The sequence below is a fragment of the Mastigoproctus giganteus genome, chromosome 3 (genome assembly GCF_048544385.1).
Source record: "Mastigoproctus giganteus isolate SK-2022 chromosome 3, ASM4854438v1, whole genome shotgun sequence".
Lineage (NCBI taxonomy): Eukaryota > Metazoa > Arthropoda > Arachnida > Uropygi > Thelyphonidae > Mastigoproctus > Mastigoproctus giganteus.
Window position 1 is genome coordinate 138,514,991 of NC_143577.1, and position 27,908 is coordinate 138,542,898.

At 39.0% G+C, this 27,908-nt stretch overlaps 1 protein-coding gene across 1 annotated transcript in view; it reads left to right on the plus strand.

Moving 5' to 3' along the window:
- Nucleotides 1-27,908, plus strand: part of LOC150088287 (cubilin-like) — a 1,623,406-nt gene that overhangs the window by 420,680 nt on the left and 1,174,818 nt on the right. The window contains exon 12 of the mRNA XM_090370104.1: nt 1,587-1,768. Coding sequence (XP_090226230.1) covers nt 1,587-1,768 — 182 coding nt within the window. The remainder of the gene's footprint in view (nt 1-1,586; nt 1,769-27,908) is intronic.

Below are 27,908 nucleotides of genomic sequence, written 5' to 3' on the forward strand. Positions count from 1 at the left end.
ACCCCAATGATTCCCAGCAGTCTCTGAACTATCCTGCATCTTATTTTCCAGGCTGCGGCTCATTCCAATAGAAGCAGTGCAAGAATCACTTTCACCTCTTCCAGTGGCTACTGTTAATCTATTAGTCCTTGTATCCCCCAATCTAGCAGGTTTCCGACCCACCTAACACTGCCTCGATAGCATCAGCGAACATTCTTGCACTCCTTCTATTTAATAATGGATGATAGCATTATAATAGCTAGCATCCATTCAACTATAAAAGATCGATTATCTTTAATTAATTTCTCAGTGCTTATAAATATTCAATGACTGAATCTGTTTTGGTCTCAGAAATACAAATCGTTTTGCAATTTTTTTGTTAAATTGATTGTTAATTGTGTTCATTTGATTTTTAATTATTTCTTACTGTAATGTAAGATTGTCAATTTTTTAATTGTTTTCGTTTTAATTTCTGGAGAGTATCATACAGAAGTGTTCTATGTATCATATTGAAGTAAACGTCTCTTATTCTTTTAGAAATATTTAGAAATCAACGTAGAACGTATTCTGCATTTTAGCTCTGGTTAATACTATCAAAATAATAATATATGGTATGTCTATGCCTTGTCTTTCCAGTCCCCTAAACATTGCCTTATGCTGTATGGAGTCAAATGCCTTTTCATAATCCACAAATGCCAGGCATAGTGGTGTTTTTTATTCCACTTAGCAGCTCCCAAAAAACATCAAATCTGTATCCTCATCAGCAGGACTATCCTATATATTTGGAGAGGGTAGCACACATGTATCCTCTTGGAAAGCTGAAAACTCAACAGGTGGGCCAAGTGCATTACATCAATCTATTATAATAGGGAGAAGAAAAAGAACAGGCACCTTCAGGTTACTCGTTGGCCTTTACTTTCAGGGTGTTAGTATGGAGCCGGAAGCCAAATGAGTGATCTTAAGGCACCTGTGTTTCTTACTATTTTTGCTGCAAATGTATTGGACAGCCTGCAATGCGGTGTGCCATGGGCATCAGACATTATTTTTTAAAGAAGAAATGGAAGGGGGGAAGGGAAAGAATTGTTTAATCTGGAGATGCAGTTAATTGGAAGTCAGTCAAGAGGGTTTGACTGACCTCCAATTAACTAACTCGAATTAACTGCCTAATGTTATGCTAATGTTACAAAAACAGGCAGAATTCAATTGCCAACTGCATATCAACCTATAGAAAAACTAATGACATTGTGAGGTTCAGCAGATAAAATATATATAAAAATTGATAGATAGAAATGTAATAGTATAAATGTTTACATACATGTTTATATAAATGTTATCAAAATAATCTTAAATGCTATTTTCCTCCTTAAATTCATAATATTCAATCTATTCTTCTCTGCTGTATATTTTATCAGTTTTTTAATTATTTGCTATTATAGTTTTGGTCATAGGACAGAACTGTGTAAATATAAGTAATTTCGCTATATTAAATTGTACTCAAATTGTACTAAAAACCTTTAACACGTTACATTTTTAAATGTTATATAATCTTAACAGCATAATTCTATGCTGGCTTCTGATTTTGAGAAATTTTATTCTTCTTTATATAGGTTGTGGAGGGTATTTTAGAGTAAATCAAGGAAATATAACATCTCCTAATTATCCAGGAAATTATGATGCTAATGATGAGTGTAGATGGCGTATCGTAGTTGATAAAAATCATTTAGTTTCATTAAAATTTGATGACTTTTCAATGCCTGTGAGTCCTAACTGTACAGCAGGATCTATTGAAGTAAGTAATTATTTGCAAAATAGAATGAACTGTAGATATAAGGATATATTCCTTACACTTCAGTAGCGAAATTCAGTAAATAGGGCCAAGTTGTTTAGAATTGTCAATTTCCACAATAATTTATATGAAATCTATAATATAAATGCACAGGTTCAGGCAGTTATTGGCTACAGTCATCATCTGGGGTCCTTGAACATGTGTATGTTTTGCATAATCATTAATCCAGCTTTGAATGTCAATGGGAAGATTATTTTTTGCATACAGTTATGTTGTGGTGACTTCATATAGTGGGTAATCATATTAATCTGTCATGTTCTCCACTCTACTTAACAAATGTATGTTGTAATTGCCTTGTAGATCCATTATTGTCGAGACCTTGGATTTTTTCTTTTTTAACTGTTAACTATTATTTTTCTCACATAAATCAAACTTATATGTTGGTAATAACTTAACTGACTTGCCTCTTTGAAATACCTTTATGAATAAGAGGGGCATTTTTGCATTGAACATCTGTAGAAACTTCCTTTGAATTCATGGTTAATTGATTATTATAGCCAAAGGTATAATTACACCTTTTATTCACAAAATATGAAAATAAATATTTGAGTATTCCAGTCAACTTACATTAGGTAATAAAAAAAATGTAATATTTATTATATTTCCTTCTCTAATTTGAAGCTATAAAAATATTAATAAGATACACAAATGGAAACACAATGGAAAACCCTGAACATGGGCACCTGTATGTAGTAAGGGGCCCTCCCACTAATCCTGCTACTCCTATAAATTAACATCACTGCTATCCAGTGCCCACAACCTAGGTTCCAAGCTGTGTGGGGATAGGAATCATATGAATGTAACATGTTTGCCATATGCTGCAACTTTTAAAAATTCAGAAATATGCCATTTTGTCCACTGCTTCAATATGATGGGATATTCTGAGTTGGCTCTCCCTGGATCAATCATCAAATGAGTTTGCACTTCAGGGGCATCAATGTTGTTACCATGACCCTACCTTACCTTATGGTGCAAGGGAATGGATTCAGGCTGACCGAAGTAATAGTAGTAATAATGGCAAATGATGCAAGAAAGCAAGCTTATACAGCAGCAGCCAAAAAAAAAAAAAAAAACACCCACTTCCCATTCACCTCTCCATCCATTTCAAAAGTTTGTCCAGTTCTGTCTTTCATCTTTAGAATGCTTACCATTCGTCGCTAAATACAGATTCAAGCCTAAAAGAACTAATAGTAGTAGCAGTAGTGGTATTGGAAATTGATGCAAGACAGCAAGTTTATATAGAATTGGCCCAAAAAAAAAAAAAAAAAACCAGTTCACCCGCTAAGAATCTATATAGTTCTTCTTTGAATTTATTCAACCCATCTACTTCCACAACAACAGATGGAAGCCTATTCCAGCAATCATCCACTTGCTGGCTGAAAGCAAAGCTCCGTACATCTGTCCTGCAATCATCCTTCCTCAACTTGAATTTATGCCTCCTTAAGTGTGTTGTTTGAAAAGTGGAAGAATGCAATTAACATTCAGCTTACTCAATCCATTAAAGGCTTTAAACACCCCAATCAGATCTCCCCTGAGGTACCTAGTCTTGAGATGCTGAAATTTGCGGAACTGGTCTTTCTGTGTAAGAGCTTTTGTTCCCTTCACCAATCTGGTTGACCTTATCTGCACCTTTTCCAGCAGATCTATATCCCTTCCTAAAGTGAGGCCTCCAGACCTGTGTACAGTACTTAAGATGCAGCCTAACCATGATCTTATATAAAGGGATAATCACCTGATTGCAAAGTTTCTGAATATCATTGACAAAACACCATGAGCTATTGTGATAGTATGTCTGCACTGTCAGAGAATTTAATATCTAACTGCACAATTACCCCAGGTCTTTTTCATTCTCCACTACCCTGAGTGTAGTACCACACAGTTGATAATTACTCTGGGATTGCTGCTACCTATGTGCAGTACCTTGCATTTTTCAGTGTTAAACTTCACCTGCCATTTCTCAGCCCATCGACCCAATTTTCCTAGATCTTGTTGCATTAGCATGTCCTGAAGACTCTTGTTAACCACCCTGACAACCTTTGTATCATCTACAAACTTAGACATTAAGCCCAATCATAGCCGAGTGGTCAGGAGTGGGAGTGCAGTAGCACACGCTCTTTGAGTAGACCGGGATTCAAGCCCCTGACTGCTGAATATGGTTGATCTGCCAATCCGCACTGGACCAGCGTGGCAGATTATGGTCCATTTCCCTCAGTATGAATTGTTGAGGTGGCTTCCATCCTGCAGTGGGTTGATAATGGCTGCACTTTACCTTTTTTTACCTTCATCAGTATCATTGATAAATACTGAAAACAACAGTGGGCCCAGTAATGAACTTTGGGGAACTCCACTAATAACATTAGCCCACAAAGAGCAGTGCTCATTGATTACTACTCTGTCTTCTTTCACTTAACTATCCTTTTATCCATAGCAGTAACTTGCCCTTAATGTGACATTGCTCCAGTTTGTACAGCAGTCTTTTAAAGTAAATAAATTTGAAGTTCTAATCAGGACACAAAAGGTGGATATTGTTGCGATATCAGAGATGTGGTGTCATACAGACAGGACAGGAATAGACAAGGGGTTATGCTGTTAGTTAAGAAACACATAAAATCTAAGGAAGTGCATCCAGTTGACATAAGTGTACAGCGCAATGTTGAGTCAGTTTGGTGTGACATAAGCACTGGGAAAGCAAAGATGAGGGTAGGAGTTTGTTATAGGCCTAATGACTCTGATGAGTACAATGAACAATTATACAGAGAAATAGAGTGGGCCAGTAAATCTGGCCAGTAAAAAGGCCAGAAGTTAAAATCCCCCATTATAAGACACATAGTGTCTTATAATGGGGGATTTTAACTTCCCAGATATAGACTGGAACTTGTGGGTTGGTCATTCACAAGAGCAAGGCTTTTGTGGATTTATTGGATGATTGTGTTCTACAGCAGCAGATTAGAGAGGCAACAAGAGGGAGTAATACTTTTGATCTGATTATCAGCAGTGATTATGCATACATTAAGAATTTACAAATAAAGGAAACACTAGGTGTTAGTGTACACTAGGTGTCAGTGATGTTAGTGTACTGATGTGGGATTCCCTTCAAGATGTAACTACCATCAGGGGTAAAGGGAAGGGTTTTTGCTTTTGTAAAGGTGAATTCAGTGGTCTCAGAGATTTTTTAAATGTTATACAGTGAGATTAACTGATGATGTTACCAACAACAAATACTAGGAAATAATCTTGGAAGCTACTAGGCTTTTTGTTCCTACTATGAAATATTTTTTTAGGCTTAGGCCCAAATGGAGTTCAGATGAACTAATGAGATTTGTGGCAGAGAAGAAAAATGCATGGGATTCATATAAATTATGAGGTGACACAGAAGTCTATGATAGATATAAGATAGTTTGTAATCAAGTCACAAAGGCAGTTAGGCAAGCAAAGGCAGATTATGAGAATTCTTTGGCGAAGGATGCAACGAAAAAAAATAGCAAAGACTTCTTTACTTATATAAACTGTAAAAGGAAAGGAATGAATCAGTTTGTTCCACTTGATATCAATGGTTTGACTGTAGAAGATCATTCTCAGATGGCTGCCAAATTAAATGAGTATTTTGCACCTACATTCAAAAATGAGGAGTTATGAAGGGAGGAAAATGCCAGAAGTTTATGAAACTCTAACAAGTAGTTAAATCATTTTGTAATAACTGAGAGCAAAGTGGAGGAAAAATTGCTGCAGTTAAGCATAAGAAAGACATCTTTCTTAATTGCTTAAAAATAGACAATTACCAACCAGAATACCTAACTTTCCTTATCATTCACTCTTTAAGTAGTCAACCAGTGAGCAAACTCTCTTCATTTTTAATACAGAGATTTCTAGAAAATGCCGCTGATCTCCTAAAATGGTTAAAAGATTGCAATCAGTGGATTTACTTGTCGAAATGACACAGTCCAAACAGTCTGAATTGTTGTTAAAGGTTACAACATTTGGGGGAATTCCCATTAAAACCTCTCCCACATAACCCTAAATAGTTCCAAAGGTATCTCTGAGCGAGATCTGTTGAATGTAATGGAAGATGAGCTTGTGAAATAACTGCAAGATCAAAAGGTCATTCAAGCTAAGAGAATTCTGACCTGTAGGGATGGCAACCTCATTCCAACATGCAGCATAATACTCACTTTTAATACTAAATTGCCAAAATTGCAAGGGTCATCCTGCATATTCGAAAAACTGGGATTTATGGAAGCTTGAAAAAAGAAATACAGAAATAAAAAGTCGAACATAAAGTGGCTTATTAAGATGCCAGATGACAAATAGTGAAAGATACTCCAGCACATAAATATGCTAATGTTATAAAGAAATACTGCTGAGTTGTGCCTCAAAGCAATGACTCAATTTCGCCTGACAAATCGCTAGCTGAATGGGCTAGAGCTCTGATTTCAGTTACTCAGTCATCTGTGAAGCAAAACAATAAAGGGAGGAAAACAGGAAGGTGATGAATCAGATTGGTCCACTTGATATCGATGGGTCAACTGTTGATGATCCTGCTCAGATAGCTAACAAACTAAATGAATATTTTGCATCGACATTCACACATGAAGAGTTATTTAGCGAGGGGAATGCCAGAGGTGTATTCAACTCTGGCAGTAAGCTAGAGAATCTTGTAATAACTGAGAGTAAAGTGGAGGAGAAATTGTTGAAGATAAATACAAGAAAGGCACCTGGGGTGGATGGGATCTATCCAGTTATATTAGAGGAGGCAGCAAAGGAAGTAAGCAAACCCTTAGCCATAATTATGAGAGTTTCCTTGGACTCAGGGGAAGTACCCATGGACTGGAGATGTGCAAATGTGACCCCAATTCACAAAGGAGGATCAAAGGGCAACACAAGTAATTATAGACCTGTTAGTTTAACTTCTGTTCCCGGAAAATTAATCGAGGCACTGGTTAAAGAAGCACTGCAGGATTATCTAGACAAGACTTCAGTTATAGCTCGGACACAGCATGGTTTTCCCTGACCAATCTGATTGGATACTATGATGCAGTCACAAAAGAACTGGATGCAGGAAATAACTTTGATATTATATATTTGGATCTCAGAAAGGCTTTTGATACTGTTGCACATGGAAGACTGCTGCACAAATTGGAGCAGTGTGGCATTGGAGGCAAATTGCTGCTGTGGATAAAGGGGTGGTTGAGGGGGAGAAGACAGAGAGTGGTAATCAATGAACACTGCTCATCGTGGACTAATGTTATTAGTGGAGTCCCTCAGGGTCCAGTATTGGGTCCATTGTTGTTTTCTGTATTTATAAATGGTATTGATGATGGTATATCAAGCTTAAACTTGGACAAAGTTTACAGACGATACGAAGGTTGGCAGGGTTGTCAAGGACACTACTGACACTATGCTATTGTAACAGGATCTGGAAAGGTTGAGCAGATGGGCTGAGAGGTGGCAAATGAAGTTTAACATTGACAAATGAAGTTTAACATTGACAAGTACTGCATATGGGAAACAGCAACCCCAGAGCAACGTATAAACTCTGTGGTACTACACTGACAGTGGTAGAGAATGAAAGGGACCTGGGGGTTGGTTGTGCAGGCAGATATGAAGTTTTCTAAGCAGTGCAGACGGGCTGCAAGAGTCACTCATGGTGTATTGTCGATGATATATAGGAATTTTTCTAGCAGGGATAAGGAGGTGATTATTCCCTTGTATAAGGCAATGGCAGGCCACACCTAGAGTACTGTATACAGGTCTGGAGGCCTCATTTCAAGAAGGATGTAGAGATGCTGGAACGAGTACAGAGAAGGGCAACAAGATTAGTGAATGGAACAAAGGGGTGCTCTTACGAAGAGAGGCTTAAGTTTTGGAAATAACAGTGTCTGGAGACTAGGCACCGGCGAGGTGATCTGATAGAGGTGTATAAAGCCTTGAATGGTTTCAGCATGCTCAATGCTGATGGGATTCTTCCTCTTGCTCAGAATAATCACCTGAGAGGGCATAAATTCAAATTGAGGAAAGACAGATGTAGGATAGACGTGCGGAAATTTGCCTTTAGCCAGTGGGTGGTTGGTTGGTGGAACAGACTTCCATCCCTTGTCGTGAAGTTGATAGCCTAAATAACTTTAAGGCTCAGCTGGACAGGTATTTCGAACGAACAGAGGGGTGAAGTGGAAGTGGTTATTTTTTATTTATTTATTATTATTTTTTTTTTTTTGGCTGAGCTGCATAAGCTTGCTTTCTTGCATCAAATGCCTCTACTAATGCTAATGCTAATGCTAATGTAATACTCTCATTTCCATCCCCTCTACTAGTGGCAACAAGTCCCAAAGTGAGACCAGGGTGGCAAAAGCTGAATCCTCTGCTAAAAACAAACTAATACTGTAGTAATGGACACAGATGACACAACAGAAGAACCTATATTAGAAATTTATGTTGAAGAAGATATGGACATTGGATGTCCTACCTTTCCAAAAAAAGTTCACCATAAGACTACTGCCTCTAAAAAGCAACCAGATCATCCTACCACTAAGACTAAATAATGCAGTGTATTTTACAATGGAATTGTTGAGGACTATGTACAAATACAGATGAGTTCTATGACCTAATACGATATCTTAATCCTGCAGGCATTTGCTTACAGGAAACGTTTTTTAACTCCTCAAGTGGCACCTCAAAAAAAAAATATACTTTGTACAGACGTGACAGGATTGCAGCAACTGCAGCACATGGTGGTGTAGTGATTTTAGTATCTGTTAGTACTACCATCTAGGCAAATCCCCTTGCAAACTAATTTAGAAGTTGTTGCTGTATGCATAGAACTTGGAATGATTTTATCACTTGTTTCTATTTATATTCAACCAAACCAAACTTATGTACTCAGAGACTTTGATGAGTTCCTTGCCCAAATACTACCTCCTATTTGTTGATGGGTTACTTTAATGTACACCATCCTTTGTGGGGAAGTCAACATATGGATCTAACTCTGCTGAACACTGGTGCACATACTTGTGCATTTTCCCACAGGAAATACTTCTGCCATAGACTTGTCCTATCTACTCCCCCTCTCCCTGTACCAAAGTGTACATTGGGCAGTATTGTAAAATCCACATAACAGTGATCATCTCCGAATTACCTACAAATTTCAAACTTTCTCCAACTATCTGTAAATTCGTAGAAGATGTAAATTCTCAAAGGCAAACTAAATAACATTTTCCTTACGTACCACTTTAGATAACCACTTCATTCAGAATCAATCAATAGATGAAACTACTGACCATATCATAAAACAGATATTAGCATCAGCTGATAAAGCTGTTCCTCAGTCGTCCACTCGTCCATGGAGGCACAAAAACTGCTGTGGAATGAAGAATGTAATAGAGCAAGAAAGGAAAAGAATAAAGCTTGAAATATTTTCTCCAAGCATCCAACTACTATTAACCTTATGAACCATAAGAAACTCAATGCTAAAGCAAGCCAAATATGGTGGATGCGGAATGACCACAGCATATTCCCAGAGCAAAATATGGCCTTAGTTGCTAATGCTCCTAAAAACCAAAGAACAATAACAGCTAAAGCAAGACAAATAAGAAGAAAGGCCAAACAAGATTCATGGATACAGTTTGCTTCCACTATCATAAAAGGAAATTCCAACTTCTGAATGGTAAATAGCTATTGTCATCATCTCCTATATTGATTGTAATGGACAGGAACTATCTTCCCCCAAAGATGTAGCAAATGCTTTTACTGAAGCTATTGCTAAAACTTTGGCAGCAAATTCATATGGTGTTCCATTCCAGAAAATTAAAGAGGCAGCAGAAAGGCAGAAGTTAAATTTCAACACCGCTCTCTCTCTTCCATATAATTAGCCTTTTACACTATCCAAGTTAAAGGAATCTTTTAACACAGCACCCAATAGTGTGGCTGGCCCTGCTGGTATATTTTATATTATGCTGAAACACTTGAATGACACAGCTTTACAAACTCTACTAATATCCTTTAACATAATTTTTCAGGAAAATGTTTATATCACTTTTGGAGACATTCACTTGTATTAGCCATCCCTAAACTAGGAAAAGATCTCTCTACTGTGGTTAACTATCGTCCAATTTCCTTAACTAGTTGTTTCTGGAAAACACTGGAAAAATGTTTCTCAAATGCCTCACCTGGTTTTTAGAGTCACATAACATCCTGCATAAAAATCAGTGTGGCTTTCGGCAAAACAGATCTGCATATGATATGATGACTAAAGCAGAATCAAACATCAGAAATGCTTTTTTTTTCAGAAATGATCCCATAGTTATGGTAAATTTGGATTTAGAAAAGGCTTTTGATACAATGTGGTGTTTTGGTATTCTATGGGATCTTCACACCTTTGGACTACGAGGCAGGCTTCCCTTGTTTATTCAAAGCTTTCTGCAGGGCAGAACCTTTCAGGTTTGTTATCTAAATGTTCTTTCTAAAATCCATATATAGGAGGAAAGCATTCCTCAGGGATCTATTTTGAGTCATACTCTATTTTTAATTAAAATAAACATCATCCATGATATTCCAAGTACAGTAGAATCATATCACTATGCAGACGACCTCATGATCTCATGCCATTGGAAAAATATGAATTCTGTCGAGAGATGGCTTCAGATCTCAATTAACAAAATAGAGCTATGGATGTCTCACAATGGCTACCGCTTATCAGTACAAAAATCAAACTGTATTCATTTCTGTAAAAAGCATTCGATCCACCCTAAGCCTGAATTACAACTTAAAAATTTTACCATACCTCTTTCCAATAATATCAGATTTCTTGGTCTAATCCAGGACAATAAATTAAAATTCATACAGCACATCACATATCTGAGAATTATTTGCTTAAAAAATTAAATATCCTTAAAAATCCAGTATCCTTAAAAATTAAATATTGCTATCTTCATCAGTGTGGGGTGCTGACCGATATACTCTGCTTTGGTTGTATTGGGTTTTAAATAGCTCTCGCTTGGATTACGGAGCTCCATTCTATGACTTGGCCAGGAAAAGTGCTCCACTTTGGCTAGACACAGTGCTCTAAAGATTGCTTTAGGAGCATTCCGAACATCCCCTGTACATAGTCTACATATAGAGGCAGATGAACCTCCATTCCATCTTTAGAGGAAAATGTTGCTACTCAACTATCCAGAAAAAGTACAGAGGCTTCCATTTCATCCTACCTGGCCATACTTATTCAAGCCCCAGTGGACCACCTTTTATGACAACAAACCTAATGAAAACAAGCCAATTGGAATAAGGCTACTACAGTTAATAGAATGCTGAAACTTACATAGAGATAATATCTTTCAGGAAAAAAATACTTATGAGCCTCCATGATCTAGTTATATATCATTCTGTGATATCTCTCTTTCCAAGAATGGGGGAAGAAATAAGCAAATCAGGAAACTCACCATCAGGAAACTCCATGCTGCATATGTAGCTAACAATTCTCACTGTTTTCATGCATATATACTGATGGCACAATAACAAGTACAATAGTAGGTGCAGCGGCAGTTTCTACTATCTTTTCTAGTTCTGTGTCCCTTCCAAAGGAATACATTGACTATACTACCGATCTTTTTGCAATTAAGATAGCTCTAAATCAGGTAACTAATCTGACCTTACTTTTTTGAGTGCAATAACAACATAAAAAAATTTATCCAAGCCAATCCACCCTACTACTTATGAACCTCCATGGTCTAGTTATATATCGTTCTGTGATATCTCTCTTTCCAAGGAAATTAACATGCAGATCAAGCCACTAAACATCTGACCACTGCATATTTTCCTAACTACCAAGTGCTGTATACAAACAACAAATCAGTCATAAAAAATGTGTATGAAGAACAATGGTTGCAGATCTGGCAGCCTCAGGATGGTAATAAGCTGCTGCAATTCAAACTGGAAACTCAGTTGTGGGCATCAAGCATGAGATCAAATAGGCAAAAGGAGGTGATCCTGGCTAGAATGCATATTGGGCACATGCATCTAACCCATATTTATCTGCTTATCAGGGAAGATCTGCCTATTTGTACATATTGTCAAACTATACTTACAGTGAAGCCTGTTCTACTAAATTGTAACAGTCCAATATAACAGTCAACTATGTAACAGCATTAGCAAAGGCAAATGATGCAAGAAAGCAAGCTTATATAGCATCAGCCAAAAAAAAAAAAAAAAAAAAAAAACCCCTTATTTCACCCATCCACTCGCTCCAAATGTTTGTCAAGTTCTGCCTTGAATCTATTTAAGCTATCAACTTCTACAGCGACAGATGAAAGTTTGTTCCAGCAATCAATTACCCGCTGGGTAAAGGCAAACTTTCGCACATCTATCCTAAATCTGTCTTTCCTCAATTTGAATTTATGCCCTCTCAGGCGATTATTCTGAGCAAGAGGAAGAATCTTATCCACATTGAGCATGCTCAAACCATTCAAGGCTTTATACACCTCAATCAGATCATCTTGCAGGTGCCTAGTCTCCAGACACTGTAATTTGCAAAACTTAAGCCGTTCTTCGTAAGAGCAACCCTTTGTTCCATTCACTAATCTTGTTGCCCTTCTCTGTACTCGTTCCAACAGCTCTACATCCTTCATGAAATAAGGCCCTCCAGACCTGTAAACAGTACTCAAGGTGTGGCCTGACCATTGCCTTATACAAGGGGATAATCACCTCCTTGTCCCTGCTAGAAAAAATTCTGTATATCATTGACAAGACACCATGAGCTACTCTTGCAGACCATCTGCACTGCTCAGAAAACTTCATATCTGCCTGCACAATTACCCCCAGGTCCTTTTCATTCTCTACCACTGTCAGTGTGGTGCCACACTGACAGTGGTAGAGAATTACATTAATGTTCAAAACACAATTATATTAATGTTCGAATTACCATTATATTAATGTTCGAAACACAATTTTCACATCGCTTGCTCATCTGAAAGAACCTTTTAAATTATCTCATCTGATTCGAGACAACATAAATCTAGCTGAATTTTTAGCATTCTAGAAGCAGACACGATTATTTAACACATTTTAACATTTCAATTGCACTACTAAATAGAATCAGGCACAATATGGCCCTTGCAGCACTTGTACCATTAAACAACATACCAACAACAATAACAATCAAAGGGTGACATGACTAATTATAGACCTGTTAGCTTGACTTCTGTTCCAGGGAAAATAATGGAGTCACTGGTTAAAGAAGCAGTGCTGGATCATCTAGACAAGACAGCAGTAATAATTCAGACACAGCATGGGTTTGTTAAGGGGAAGTCTTGTCTGACCAATTTGATTGTATTCACAAAGGAACTGGATGCAAAAATTAATTTTGATATCATATACTTGGATTTCGGAAAAGCTTTTGATACTGTTGGACATGGAAGACTGCTGTACAAATTGGAGTAGTATGGCATTATTGGAGTTGTATGGCATTAATGGCGAGTTGCTACAGTGTACTCATCAGAGTCATCAAAAGGATGGCTGAGTGGGAAAAACAGAGTTGTAATCAATGGATACTGCTCTTCGTGAACTAATTATTAGTGATGTCCCTCAGGTTTTTTGGGCCAATTGTTGTTTTGTACATTTATCAGTGATGTTGATGAAGGTATATCAAGCTTAATGTCAAAGTTTGCAGATGATAAAAAGGTTGGCAGGATTGTTAATAACAATAATGACAGTATGCTGCTGCAACAGGATCTGGAAAAGTTGGTTGGATGGACTCAGAAGCAGGAACTGATGTTTAACATTGACAAATGCTGCAAAGTACTGCATATGGGTAGCAGTAACCCCAGAGAAATGTACCAACTGGGTGGTGTTACTGTCAGGGTAGTGGAGAATGAAAGAGACCTGGAGGTAATTGTGCAGTCAGATGTAAAGTTTTCTGAGCAGTGCAAACAGGCTGCTAGAGTAGGTCATGGGGGTCTTTCCAATGATATACAAGAATTTTGCAAGCAGGGATAAGGAAGTAATTATCCTGTTTTATAAGACAATGGTCAGGCCACACCTTGAGTACTGCATACAGGTCTGGAGGCATCATTTTAGGAAGAATGTAGAGCTGCTGGAATGAGTATGGAGAAGCGCAATAAGGTTGGTGAGAGGAACAAAGGGTTGCTGTTACTAAGAAATGCTTAAGTTCTGCAAATTGCAGCGTCTGGAAACTAGGCATCGATCGAGATGTATAATGCCTTGAATGGAATGAGCAGGCTCAATGTTGATGGGATTCTTCCTCTTGCTCAGATTACAAATCTGAGAGGACATAGATTCAAAACTCAGGAAAGACAGTTGTAGAATAGATGTGTGGAGATTTGCCTTTAGGCAGTGGGTAGTTGATTGTTGGAAGAAACTTCCATCTTTTGTTGTTGTGGAAGTTGATAGCTTAAATAAATTCAAGGCAGAACTAAACCGACATTGGAAAGAATTGATAAGTGAAGTGGGAAGGGTTTTTTTTTTTTTTTTAAACTGGTGTTTATTATTTTTTTCATCCAGTTCCTTGGTCACTGTATGAAAGTAACATCAGATTGGTTAGACAAGGCTGCCCCTTAAAAAATCCATATTGCAAGCCTGTCCAGATCATCCTGCATTAGTTCTTTAACCAGTGATTCCATTATTTTTCTTGGAACAGACAGTCCACTCAAGACTGCCATCAACTCAGGACAATGTACCTGCCATTGTACCTCAATGAATTTGTTGAGCCGTCAAAGCCACCGATCACACAGCTTGCTATGGGATTAGAAGCAAGCATTATCAAACTCCCTGAAGAAGCTGCTAATGAAATCCGCTTCGAAATGGCCTCCATCCTTTGATGCACGTGGCCCACCAGCTCCAACCTTAATCACCGACAGCACGCTTCTCTTTCCTCTATAAGAAAGGACAACTCCATCGTGGTGCTTCCCGCTGACAAGGGACGTCACACTGTCATATTAGACCGGTTGGCCTACCTACAGTTAGCCCTGATCCTCCTCCTCCCCAATGTCTACGAACCTGTAATGGATCCGCCCATCAAAGTCTTAGGACGTCTGGGGTCATACATTAATAAACTTGTCTATGCATTTTTTAAAGCTAAGAAAATTTCTACTCCGACTCGGTGGCTTTTTCATGCCGCAGGCTGCCAACTACCCCAGTTTTATTGCCTACCTAAAATCCATAAGCCAGGTGTTTCTCTCCGGCCCATTGTGTCCTGCTGCAATGCACCTCCATATGAACTATCCAGATATATTGTACGACTCCTTACACCTCTTGTAAGAAATACTACCCACACTGTCACTAACAGTGTGGGTGGTATTTTATTAAAGAGCCCTCAATTTCTGACAACAAAGTTATGGCGCCATTCAATGTAGTGTCCCTGTTTACATCAATCCCAGTCCAACAGGCTGTAAACTGCACCAAGAGGCTTCTAGAAAATGACCCAAACCTACCAAACAGAATGTCACTGTCCACATCTGTACCACCCTCAACCTGTGCTTGTCAGGCAGCGTCTTTACCTTTGAGGATTCCTTATACCAGCAGGTATATGGCACCGCCATGGATGCCCCTGTTAGTTCCGTTGTGGCCAACATCAACATGAAAGAATTGGAAGAATAGATATTCCTGAATCCACCAGTACCTATTACAACACGGTGCAGATACGTCGATGACATCTTCACCGTCATCCCACGTGGCTCTGAAGCAACATTACTAGAATATCTCAATTCCTTGTCAGCGTTCATCCAGTTCACTCTAGATTTAGAAGTAGATGGATCTCTCCCATTCTTAGATTCCTGGTAAAATGCATGGGCTCACATCTAGAAACCTCAGTATACCATAAGCCAGTGTGGTGCGGACTGTTCACAAACTACAGCTCTGACCATGCCCCTAGCCATCTCAACAGCACTGCCCGAACTCTATTCTCCAGGGCTTAGAGCCACTCCAGCACAGATGAAGCTAGGTGCAACGAGATTTCCAGAGTGAGGACAGACTTGATTGGTGCCTCTGTAGCCAGGTGGGAAGGAGCAGCAGCGTGGAGCACACGCTTCTTGATTAGACCGGGGTTCGAGCCCGTGACCGCCAATTACAGAGGATGCGGAAAGGTCAGGGAATGACCACCGCATATCCCCGGAGCAATATGGCCTTAGTTGCTAATGCTCCTAAAAACCAAATAACAAACAAACAAACAGACTTGATCAATTGCTGCTACCCAACCCACATATTGGACAAGCGCTTATTACAAGCATGGGAGCTCACAGTCCACCCAAATCGCCATCAACTCAGGACAGTGTGCCTACCGCCTACATTCCCTACTATCCAGGCATGTCGGGCTGGATCTTAAAAATCCTCCAAGAATACCATATAAAATGCATGCAGCTTCCTGGTAGAAACTTACATTCTCTAGTTTCCAACAGATCAGAATTAGGACCACTGTTGTTTTTAATTTTCATAAACGACATTGATGAAGGGATAGAGGGCGTGATGTCTAAATTTGCAGATGATGTTAAAATAGGTAGAGTAGTTAATGATCACTGTCAAGCTGAGCTTCTTCAGAGAGACCTAGATAGACTTCAGGAATGGTCAGAAAAATGGCAGTATGCTTTAATTCAACAAAGTTTAAGGTATTACACCTGGGAAACAGTAATCCCAAAATAACTTATTCACTTGGTGGAGTTCAATTAAACCCAGTACTGGAGGAAAGGGACTTGGGTGTTACGATACGGTCAGACATGAAATTCTCTGAGCATTGTAAATCAATGTTTTCCTAAAGGCCACCCTGGAAACTCTGTTTAAGGAACAAACAAACAGGGTGACCACAGGCCTCAGAGCCTAGATTGTCAACTTGTGTAATAAGCTCAATATGCTCCTGATAGAGACATTCCTACAGAGCGAAAGAGTAAGGACAAAGCTCCAAGCATACACGGAATGTGGGGCAAATCAAATGCCACAGCATGTCCCCACATTCGCCGAGATGCTGAGGAATCCTTCCATAAACCAAGCACAATTCAACCAGCAAAAAGAAAAACTCTCTTACCAACTCTCTTACCAACATCACACCTGGCTCTCCTCAAACCAGCCACCTCCAAAGCACCACAGACAAGTGAGCAGATAAAGGAAACGATAATCGCCAACCTATCCAACGATCAAAAAATTACACAAATCAAGTCCATTAGAAAAACAAGAAACATGGGAGTGATAATAGAAACTACGACTGAGGTAGACATAGCCAAAATCCTCAACAACATCAAAATCCCTACATTGGGCCTGAGCCTCCAAGACAAAAAGCACTGGTGATCATAATATTTGACACTACAAAGGACACAGAACCAGAAATAATAAGAAACAAATTTTACCACAAGAAACTTCAACAAAGCTACCCAGATGAGAACCCTGCTTCCTTGGTCACACCAAACTGCCAGACCAAGTCACGCATGGGAGGGACAACTAACTGGGTGTTAAAACTCTCCCTCAGAGCATGGTAGGTAATACTCCAGGAACCATGAGTCTTTCTAAACTGTTGCATTCACCATTTTAAAGAACACGTGGCCATCCCCCAAATGCTTTAGATGTTGCTTTTGCCACACAACTCATACAACTCATACACTCAGAGTGAGTCCACTTGTGATCTTTGCGGACAAAAAGGTCATGGCATACATGCCAGACCAAAGCGGACGATCCAACCTGTGCCAATTATAAGGCACAAAATCTACAGCACACCCATTCAATAAGAGATGGTAAATTCCCAGTCTACCTAAAAGCGAAAAGTGGCCAACAAACCAGAATAAATTATGGGTACCATCCATAAACAGTACAACTCCACCAAGCTAAAAATTTTACAAAACAATGCCCAGAGAGCAATTGCTGTAGCAGGACAACTTTGCCAAAAAGCAGACGAGGAGAACATCGACATTCTCCTTTTCACAAGAGCCATTCACTAATGCAAAGGACTGATATAGGGTAAAGTAAAATGAACAAGAATGAAATTTGCACTGTTATAAATGATTACAGAGCTAGGTTTTATAAATTCAAATTATGGGGAAGAGACGGGGCTGCAGGAAGTTTTCTTTTTTTAGCCAGCAAACTTAATTACTGGAATGAGTTGCCTCCATGAGCTGTTGTGATTGACATCTTTTGATAATTTGAAGATGAGCTGGACAGGTATTTAGATAAAGAGTGAGTCAAATAAGTTTTTATTTTGTTCTTTATTTATTATTATTATTATTTTAATTAATTTATTTTTTTTGGCTCATGCAGAAAAAGCCTCAGGCTTCCTTGCTCCGAATGTCCAATACTAAGTGCGCAAAAGATGTGAACAATCTCCAATGCTCTTTCTTCTTTTTTTGGATAACCCTAATATGACAGTTTTTTCCTGATGGAATGCCTATCAATACACCTTATTCTGCTGCTATTGTGCACTTGTGCTATCTACGAAATGCATTCAGACTATAAGGTCTTCAAATTTATTTCTCACAATATAATCAAAGTATACATGCAGGATTGCTTTTAATCTAACAGCCATTTAGTTCTGAAGGTTTTCAGAAGATGGAAGCACAATGCAGTATGTCACATTTATTTCAGCACCCTAAACAGTATACTATGTTTATATTTGAAAATGAAATGTACAAGGTATAATTCTTATGGGTTTTTGTAATTAACTATATAATATCTGTGTAAATACACCATAGTTAACCCATAAATTTGAACTACGTAAGTAGTTTAGAAGGTATCATTTTAATTGTATCTCATATTGTGGTTGCCTTTACAACGAGATAGTGGTATTTCACTACTTCAAATAAATAATGCTTCTCTAGTAGAGAAGATAACTGTTATTTATTTTCAGAGGATACCACCACCCAGACGATCATTTCGAAGCTATTGTGAATTTAATGTGAAAAAAAACCCATTGGACCAGATCTATTAAACCAAACAAATGAGTTATAAAATTTAAACCTATATCATGGAACTGTTTTGATGTTTATTACAACTGAATTTTGTAATAAACGAAAAAAAAAAACAAGGTGCTTTTTTTTTTTTTTTTTTTTTTTAAGCTATTGGGCTTCACCATCAGTGGGCAGGCAGGTACACTGGTAATACAACATGCCATCACGGTTGCAAAGTTATATCCACAATGTGAGAGATACCAAAGGGTGTTGGTAAAAATGTAATTTGAAAATGAAATGCACAAGGCATAATTCTTATGGGTTTTGGTAATTAACTGTATAATATCGGTGTAAATACACTATGTTTATAATACTTAAAATGGCATCCTTCACTCATCAAGAAGACACACACACACAAAAAAGGCAATCGTGTCAACTTCTGTGAAGCAGTGCTCACTCAAGATTCTGCAGTGATGGGATCTTTCTTTTCCTTGATTGTTACAATGAGACACAGGTTCCACTCTTCAATTCAGAAACAAAACATCAGTTTACCCAATGAAAGCACACTGATTCACAATTGCTCAAAAAGTTCCACATTACTGCAAGTGTAGGGAAAATGATGGTTGCTGTTTTTTGGGATATTGATGGAATAATCCTTATGTGTTGTGTACCCAAAGGCACTACAATAACAGGAAACTGATATGAAGTAGTTCTGAAGAAAAGTTCCTCCCAGAACTTTAGAAAAAAACATCCACACAGACTGAATCACAAATGGGCCTGGTGTACTGGGGTCCATGGTTTATAATAACATACACATATAAGTTATAAATCCAGTTTAATGTAAGAATACAAATATACAAACGTATACTAACAGTAGCTTTCGAGATGCATGTCTCTTCATCAACTGACATTTAAATACAAAAATATACAACGGATAAGTGCAATGAGCTAAGTGAGGCACGTTAATCATGCGTCATTGTTGTTGCACGGACGTGCGCTGCTTTCTACTCCACTGATCATCTAGCATTAAAACTGTTGTTTCTAGGATGGGGTGTAGACGTATGCCTTTCTGACGATTTAATGCCTTTGGATTGTTTACTATGTTGAGTGACTCTAGACATAGGCGGTGGCGAAAGTGTCGTGAGTGGTCTACTATTTCAAAGTCGCGTTTGGGGTCAAGATTGTGGTTGGTGGCCCAAAAATGTGGTGTGGTCAATTCACTAACTATAGATCTGGCCATGCACCAATCCATCTCAATAGCACTGCCCGCACCCAATTCTCCAGGGCTTGGAGCCATTCCAGCTCTGATACAATTAGGCGTAATGAGATCTCCCGTGTGAAGGCGGACCTAACCAAATGTGGTTATCCATCCCATGTGCTAAGCAGATGCCTATTACAGGCAGAAGAACTCACATCCAACCCAAGACCACTGAACCAAGTCGGTATATCATATGCCTACATTCCCTATTATCCAGGCGTGTCAGGACGGATCTCGAAGGTCCTTAAAAATTACAACATCAAATGTATGCAGTTACCCTGCAGGAACCTACGTTCACTTGTCTCCAGTGTGAAGACCCCTGTCACACCTGTCTTACGCAGCAATGTAGTATATTGCATCACCTGTAGAGAGTGTAACAGTTGCTACATAGGAGAAACGTCAAGGCGTCTCCAAGATCGCCTTACGGAACACGACAGAGCAATCCGGCTTGCCGAAACTGACCAGTCCGCGGTCGCGGAACATTTTTGGGCCACCAACCACAATCTTGACCCCAAACGCGACTTTGAAATAGTAGACCACTCGTGACACTTTCGCCACCGCCTGTGGCTAGAGTCACTCAACATAGTAAACAATCCAAAGGCATTAAATCGCCAGAAAGGCATACGTCTACACCCCATCCTAGAGACAACAGTTTTAATGCTAGATGATCAGTGGAGTAGAAAGCAGCGCACGTCCGTGCAACAACAATGACGCATGATTAACGTGCCTCACTCAGCTCATTGCACTTATCTGTTGTATATTTTTGTATTTAAATGTCAGTTGATGAAGAGACACGCATCTCGAAAGCTACTGTTAGTATATATTTGTATTCTTACATTAAACTGGATTTATAACTTATACGTGTATGTTATTATAGACTGAATCACATTGATTTCCATTGGGACAACACTGCACCCCATTGTTCTGGAATTGTGCAAAATATTTTTTTAAAGAAAACAACATTGAGGTTATTCCACATCCTCCATACTTGCCTGGCCTTGCACCTAGTGACTTTTGGTTGCTCCCAACATGAAGGATGCTCTTCGTGGCAGGAGATTTCCTAGTTTACATGCAGCTGCTTCTGCTATTTACCAGTGGGCTGAACTTACCTCCAAACAAAGCTTTGCCACAGCCTTCACAGCTTGGAAGAACAAGTGTGAAAAATGTGTGCACCTTTCTAGTAGGCTATGTTGAAAAATGAGATAAGTTTCACCTCTGTATATTATATACATTTGGAGACCTTATAACTTGAACACACCTAATAGACTACGTTGCAGGTGTGAGGCATACACTGCAATGGGAGAATTTACATCAATGGCTGGATCCCATCCACCATCATCATCTGGCAATTCATATTGCTACTGGAGTATTCCCTACATCTTTCTACATCTATCTGAGTCTAATGTGAAAGCAGATGAGCCATTTTTACCACTTCAAGAGATGCACTTGTCTCCACACTATGGTCTAAAATTGAAATCCCTCCAGAAAAAACACCCCAGAAAATCCCTCCACATGAACAACTATTTTTGAGTCACATTGGAAAAGCCTTTATAACACTCATCAAATTTAAATGTACAGCTGGCCATTTTGTATTCATATCCAAAGATCTACATTGAAATTAGACTTTGTTGCCCTGTCACGAAAGCATCCTTCCTATCATGCTAGGATTTTAATGTATCGGTTTGAAACTTCACAATTAACTTCTGAGAATAGGCTGAGGCTGACACTCCATCTTCTGTCTACCTGCAACTTTACTCAGCACACAGAGCTGAATATTCTGACTTCTTTCCAGTCTAATGGAGATTCTTCATAGTCAGAACTCTCTGTGGAATGTATTGCCGTTTCTCCAGACATTACAAATAGCCTTGCAGATTCCCCATGAATATGCACTTCAAAGTTGCATGCTGTAGAGCTTAGGTCAGGATCATATACAAATTCATCACTGCTACCACCAAAATTGTATTATTTTTACCAGTTCCCCAAGCTCATTGTAGGTGTTATCAGTGAGGAGGTATAATCTTCATCCAGTCCTGTCCCAGTTCCATTGGGAACTGCATTCCCATCGGACACATTCATGGCATGGGCAGGCTCCAAACAAATATGAGATTATGTCCACTATCCCACTATGGTAGTCTAGTTTGCACAGGAATTGTAAAGTGGGTGTTGTCTAGTTTTGTTCTGCATAGGGTATAGTTAACAGACATTCTTTTCTACTGAGGGCTGATCACCCTCAGTAGAAAAGCAGTGTGACACTGTTTTAACAATCAAAGGCATTTTCATTGAATGTCTAAGTTTTATGTTTTAATGCTTTTAATTATGTAAATGAGCCTTATTTGTTAAGTACTAGAGTATGGCAACGCTTTGTATATGAGTGAACTGTGGCTCAAACCTGCATAATTGTTAAATATGTTTAATATTCTATTAATTGTTGAAATAATTAATTGTAAATGCTTCTGACCTTGCGGTCATGCTGCAATATAAACATAGCTACGAGTACAAAGAACGGCAACAAGATTGGTGAGGGAAACAAAGGGGTGCTCTTACCAAGAAAGGCCTAAGTTCTGCAAATTACAGTGCCCAGAGAGTAGGCACCTGTGAGGTGATCTGATTGAAGTGTATAACATTAGCATTAGTAGAGGCATATGATGCAAGAAAGCAAGCTTATGCATCATCAGCCAACAAATAAGACCTTGAATGGGTTGAGCAAGCTGAATGCCGATGGGATTCTTCCTCTTGCTCAGATTAAGAGCCTGAGGGGGCACAGTTTCATGAGGAAAGACAGTTGCAGAATAGATGTGTGGAAATTTGCCTTTATCCAGCGGGTAGTTGATTGGTGGAACAGACTTCCATCTTTTGTTGTGGAAGTTGATAACCTAAATAAATTTAAGGCTGAGTTGGATAGACATTTGGAATAAATGGAGGGGTGAAATGGGAGGGTTTTTTTTTTTTTTTTTTTTGGCTGATGCTGCATAAGCTTGCTTTCTTGTATGCCTCTACTAATGCTAACTGTTTATTTTACTTATTCTAACTTGCTGCATTTTTTCACCATTGCCCTATACCTGTTCAGTAAAAACTCAGATCTCTTATTCTAATATATAATTAGTATTACCTTTTTTGCCTTTTAAAGATTGCTGTTATTTCTGACACACATGGTGTGTCAGAAATTTTTCAGTTACAAGCCATAAACTCTACCATTATTTTATAAATTCATTTTTAATACTTATCATATGCTTTTATTCTTCATTTGTTTATACCTTTTTGTTTTATATGCATTGACATGGTAAACTATTTTCAGGCTACCCACAACTTTTAATGTATTTAATTTTTGACTTGGTGCATCATGAGGTTGCCAGTACTCCTTAAAAAATTGTATCATATCCAAACAAATATATGTGTGCCTGTTTTTACCTTTAGCAACTCTAACACGGCCCATATATTTTCTTTCCCACAAGAACCAATGCCAACCGGGCTAGCCAGGTGGGTAAAGTGCCTGCCTGGCAACCCAAAGGTCGTGGGTTCGAATCCCGCCTCGGGCTTGGATCCAAGTACTGCAAAAACCTTGGGAGGTGCATTATGGCCACAGAAGCCGATGTACCAACAACTACCAAAAAAAAAAAAAAAAACCAAGAACCGATAGCAAGCCTTGTAATCCTTACACCTTGCTTTTTTGACTCAACAGAAGTAATACAGGAATCAGTTTCACCTCTATTTGTGGAGGCTGGCCTGTGTGTTCCCCGGACTGGCAGTTTTCCGGCCTGCCTGATCCGACTTGATGTCATCAGCAAATATTACAGTCCTCCTATTTAGCCGTCCTATCCCTGTAAGTGGAGTTTTTCCTGTTAACAGGCACAGACCACATTGACAAAAATTCTACCCCATGAAGCTTGCATTCTCTCCAGGGCTGCATTGATTGACAGAGCTCTTAACATGTACTCCCTTCTGTTATGTTGGGGCAAAATCCCAGATATTTTCAGATTTAATTCTAACCTGAGAAACATTGAGGTTTTTCTCAATGTTTCTCAGCGTTAACCTATACTGTTAAGTAAGTCCTCATATTTCCTATTCTTAATATCATTAATACTGATGTGTAATCAGTGTCGCCTTTTGTACCTTTAAAAGATGACTGTTTTATGATGATTTTAACTTTAGTTTCTGGAAGACATATTCTTAGCCTTTTCCATCGACCCTTATTGCTCAATGTATTTTTCATTTCCATGACATTAGAGTCACTGTTAATAGGTATTGCCTGTGCTATCATTGTTTCCTGCTATCAGGAATTCACTATGTTGTCTGATGCATAAATGTAGACTCTCTGGGCAACTGAGTACTTATGGCACCCTCATTTTAATTCTTTTTAAGGGAAACAACTCTGTTTTTTAAGCTCTCAGGTTCATCTATCAAAATGCTGAATTTGCACTTCTCCTCATGCACACAAAGGCATTCCAGTTGGGCCCCGGGTGCCAAGCGAAATCGAGGTCAAGCGATTTTTCTGCTATATATAGAATGCTCATCAAAAGCGATTAAAGTTATTTCTAATTTCGTACGTTTTTATTAGCAGATTTATTTTTATATCTTTCTACACTTAAAAGCCACAAGTTAGAACAGAGAAAGGAAACTCACCTTTCTTAATTTATCCATATATTTTTATTTCCACTAATCAACTAACACTTTAACCGCTTGGCCTCCTAGCGGCACTGCTCCTGCCTCCCCTTGGCGGGGCCGGAATCTTGGCAGGTAAGTCCACTTGCCAAGGGCTAAAACGAGCAAACATGGCAAACACAGACCATCAGGATATTGAGAACGATAATCCAAAGAGACAAAAGACTGATTGGATGGAGCAACCTTGCCCATCGTTCTTAATTATCCACTCTCTTACTAGTCAGCCCATTAATAAATTGTCTCCATTTGTCATACAAAAACATCTGGAGGGTATTGCAGGATCTCCCAAGACAGTGAAGAGACTGCAATCAGGAGACTTACTAGTAGAAACCACCAACCACAGACATTCTGAGAAGCTGTTACAGCTTACAAGTTTTGCTGGAATTCCGGTTGAAATATCTCCGCACACAACCCTAAATTCATCTAAGGGTGTGATATCCAGTTGGGACTTATTAAACGTTACCGAGGAAGAAATAACCCAAGAACTGCAGGGACAACACGTAATTGAAGCAAGACGAATAATGATTAAAAAAGATAATGAACTTACACCTACAAGAAATATTATTCTCACCTTCAATACACCCAACTTACCCTCCTCTGTAAAAGCAGGTTGTTTACTTTGCCGAATCCGCCCTTACATTCCAAACCCTTTAAGGTGTTACAAATGCCAAAAGTATGGCCACTCACAAACAGTATGCAGAGGAGTTCCTGTCTGCCCTAATTGTGGATCCTCAGATCACATACAAAGTAACTGTACAGCTACAAAAATGACCTGCCCAAATTGCAAAGGTGACCATCTGCATATTCAAAGACATGTGAAAAGTGGAAAACCGAGAAGAAAATAGTAAAATACAAGGTTGAGAACAAAGTAAGTTACCCAGAAGCGAGAAAATTACTTGCTCCTTCTATAACCAAAAATATGACCTATGCCAATGCTGTAAAAAAATATCAGACAGTCTCTACTCAAACCGATGTAACAGTTCCCACTAACAAATCAATTTCTGATTGGGCTAGAAATGTTCTTTCTAAGCAACAATCCAAGTTCTCTGACCAGGCAAATAATACTCCTCTGACAATTCCAGCGGCATCTCCTACTCCAGCCATAGATACCATATCTCATAGTTCAAACGGAAATGTAGTGAAAAATTTTCAGGACACAACCATGGACACAGATGGCACATCCATACAGGAAGATCCCCTTTTAGAAATCCATGCAGAAGAAGAAATGGACACAGGTCGGCCAGTTTTCTCCAAAAAAGACAAATCTAATTTTTATTTTAATTTATATAAACAGTTTCTGTAGATATACGTAATACTTTATAAAACCGTTATTTCGTTCGAATATTGCAGGCATTGATTTTGTATATGGTGATACGGAATTCAAATTTTTAATTGAGGTAGCTAGGTAGCTCTAACGTATAATTATAGAAACAGTAATACGCTTCGCTGTTTCTATTAGATAGCGTAGTATTGACATTTAATTAATTTAATTTATTGATTTTATTAATTTAAAGTATCATGCCCCAAACTAGAGCAGCAAAGCAATGGGCACAAAGTGGCAGGAGTGCTGTGACTCGGGGGAGAAATGAGGGGGGCGATTCTCCAACGCATCACAGCCTAAAAAAATGTGCAACTTGTGAAATGTTTGCCAAACTCTCTGGAACGGAACATGATATTGCCATGAGGGATGTCTTTGTGTGTGCGCGATGTAAAGAGTGTAAGGAAATCAGGCGACAACTCAACGTTGTTATGGGCCTATATGAGAGTTTGAAGGACAGGGTGGATGCCGTCGAAAGATCTAAATTGAGGGGCCCATCAGGCTCTCAGCTGCCCACATCAACAGCAGACCTTGCACTTGGTCATCACGCAACACAGCGGAAACCCCCAAGGCAGAATGCGCTGGTCCCTCAGGAACTAGTAGATGTTGGTGACTCTATTGTCAGGGAAACGTGGAAATATCCTTTGTAAAAAGGATAGGGGGAACAGGACCAGGGTATGTCTGCCAGGGGCAAAGGTTGATGATGATGTAGAGCAGATATCATCTTTTAAGGGCACAAAAGGTGATATAGCATTAGCATTAGCATTAGTAGAGGCATATGATACAAGAAAGCAAGCTTATTCAGCATCACCCAAAAAAAAAAAAAAAAACAACCACTACTCCCATTTCACCCCTCCGTTCGTTCGAAATACCTGTCCAGCTGAGCCTTAAATTTGTTTAGGCTATCAACTTCAACAACAAGCGATGGGAGTCTATTCCACAAACCAACTGCCCGCTGGCTAAAGGCAAATTTCCGCCCATCTATCCAACATCCGTCCTTCCTCAATTTGAATTTATGCCCTCTCAGGTGATTATTCTGAGCAAGAGGAAGAATGCCATCGGCATTGAGCATGCTCAAGCCATTTAAAGCCTTATACACCTCTATCAGATCACCTCGCCAATGCCTAGTTTCCAGGCTCTGTAATTTGCAAAACTTAGGCCTTTCTTCGTAAGAGCAACCCTTTGTTCCATTCACTAATCTTGTTGCCCTTCTCTGTACTCGTTCCAGCAGCTCTATATCCTTCTTGAAATGAGGCCTCCAGACCTGTATACAATACTCAAGGTGTGGCCTGACCAATGCCTTATACAAGGGAATAATCACATCCCTGTCCCTGCTAGAAAAATTCCTGTATATCATTGACAAGACACCATGAGCTACTCTAGCAGCTCGTCTGCACTGCTCAGAGAACTTCATATCTGCCTGCACAATTACCCCCAGATCCTTTTCATTCTGTACCACTGTCAGCGTAGTACCACAGAGTTGATACGTTGATCTGGGGTTACTGTTTCCCATATGTAGTACTTTACATTTGTCAACGTTAAACTTCATTTGCCACCTCTCAGCCCATCTGCTCAACCTTTCCAGATCCTGTTGCAGCAGCATAGTATCAGTAGTGTCCTTAACAACCCTGCCAACCTTGGTATCGTCTGCAAACTTGAACATTAAGCCTGATACACCATCATCAATATCATTTATAAATACAGAAAACAACAATGGACCCAACACTGAACCCTGAGGAACTCCACTAATAACATTAGTCCACATTGAGCAGTGTCCATTGATTACCACTCTCTGTCTTCTGCCACTCAACCATCCCTTTATCCATAGCAGCAATTTGCCTCCAATGCCACACTTCTCCAATTTGTGCAGCAGTCTTCCATGCGCAACAGTATCAAAAGCCTTTCTAAGATCCAAATATATAATATCAAAGTTATTCCCTGCATCCAGTTCTTTTGTGACTACATCACAGTATCCAATCAAATTGG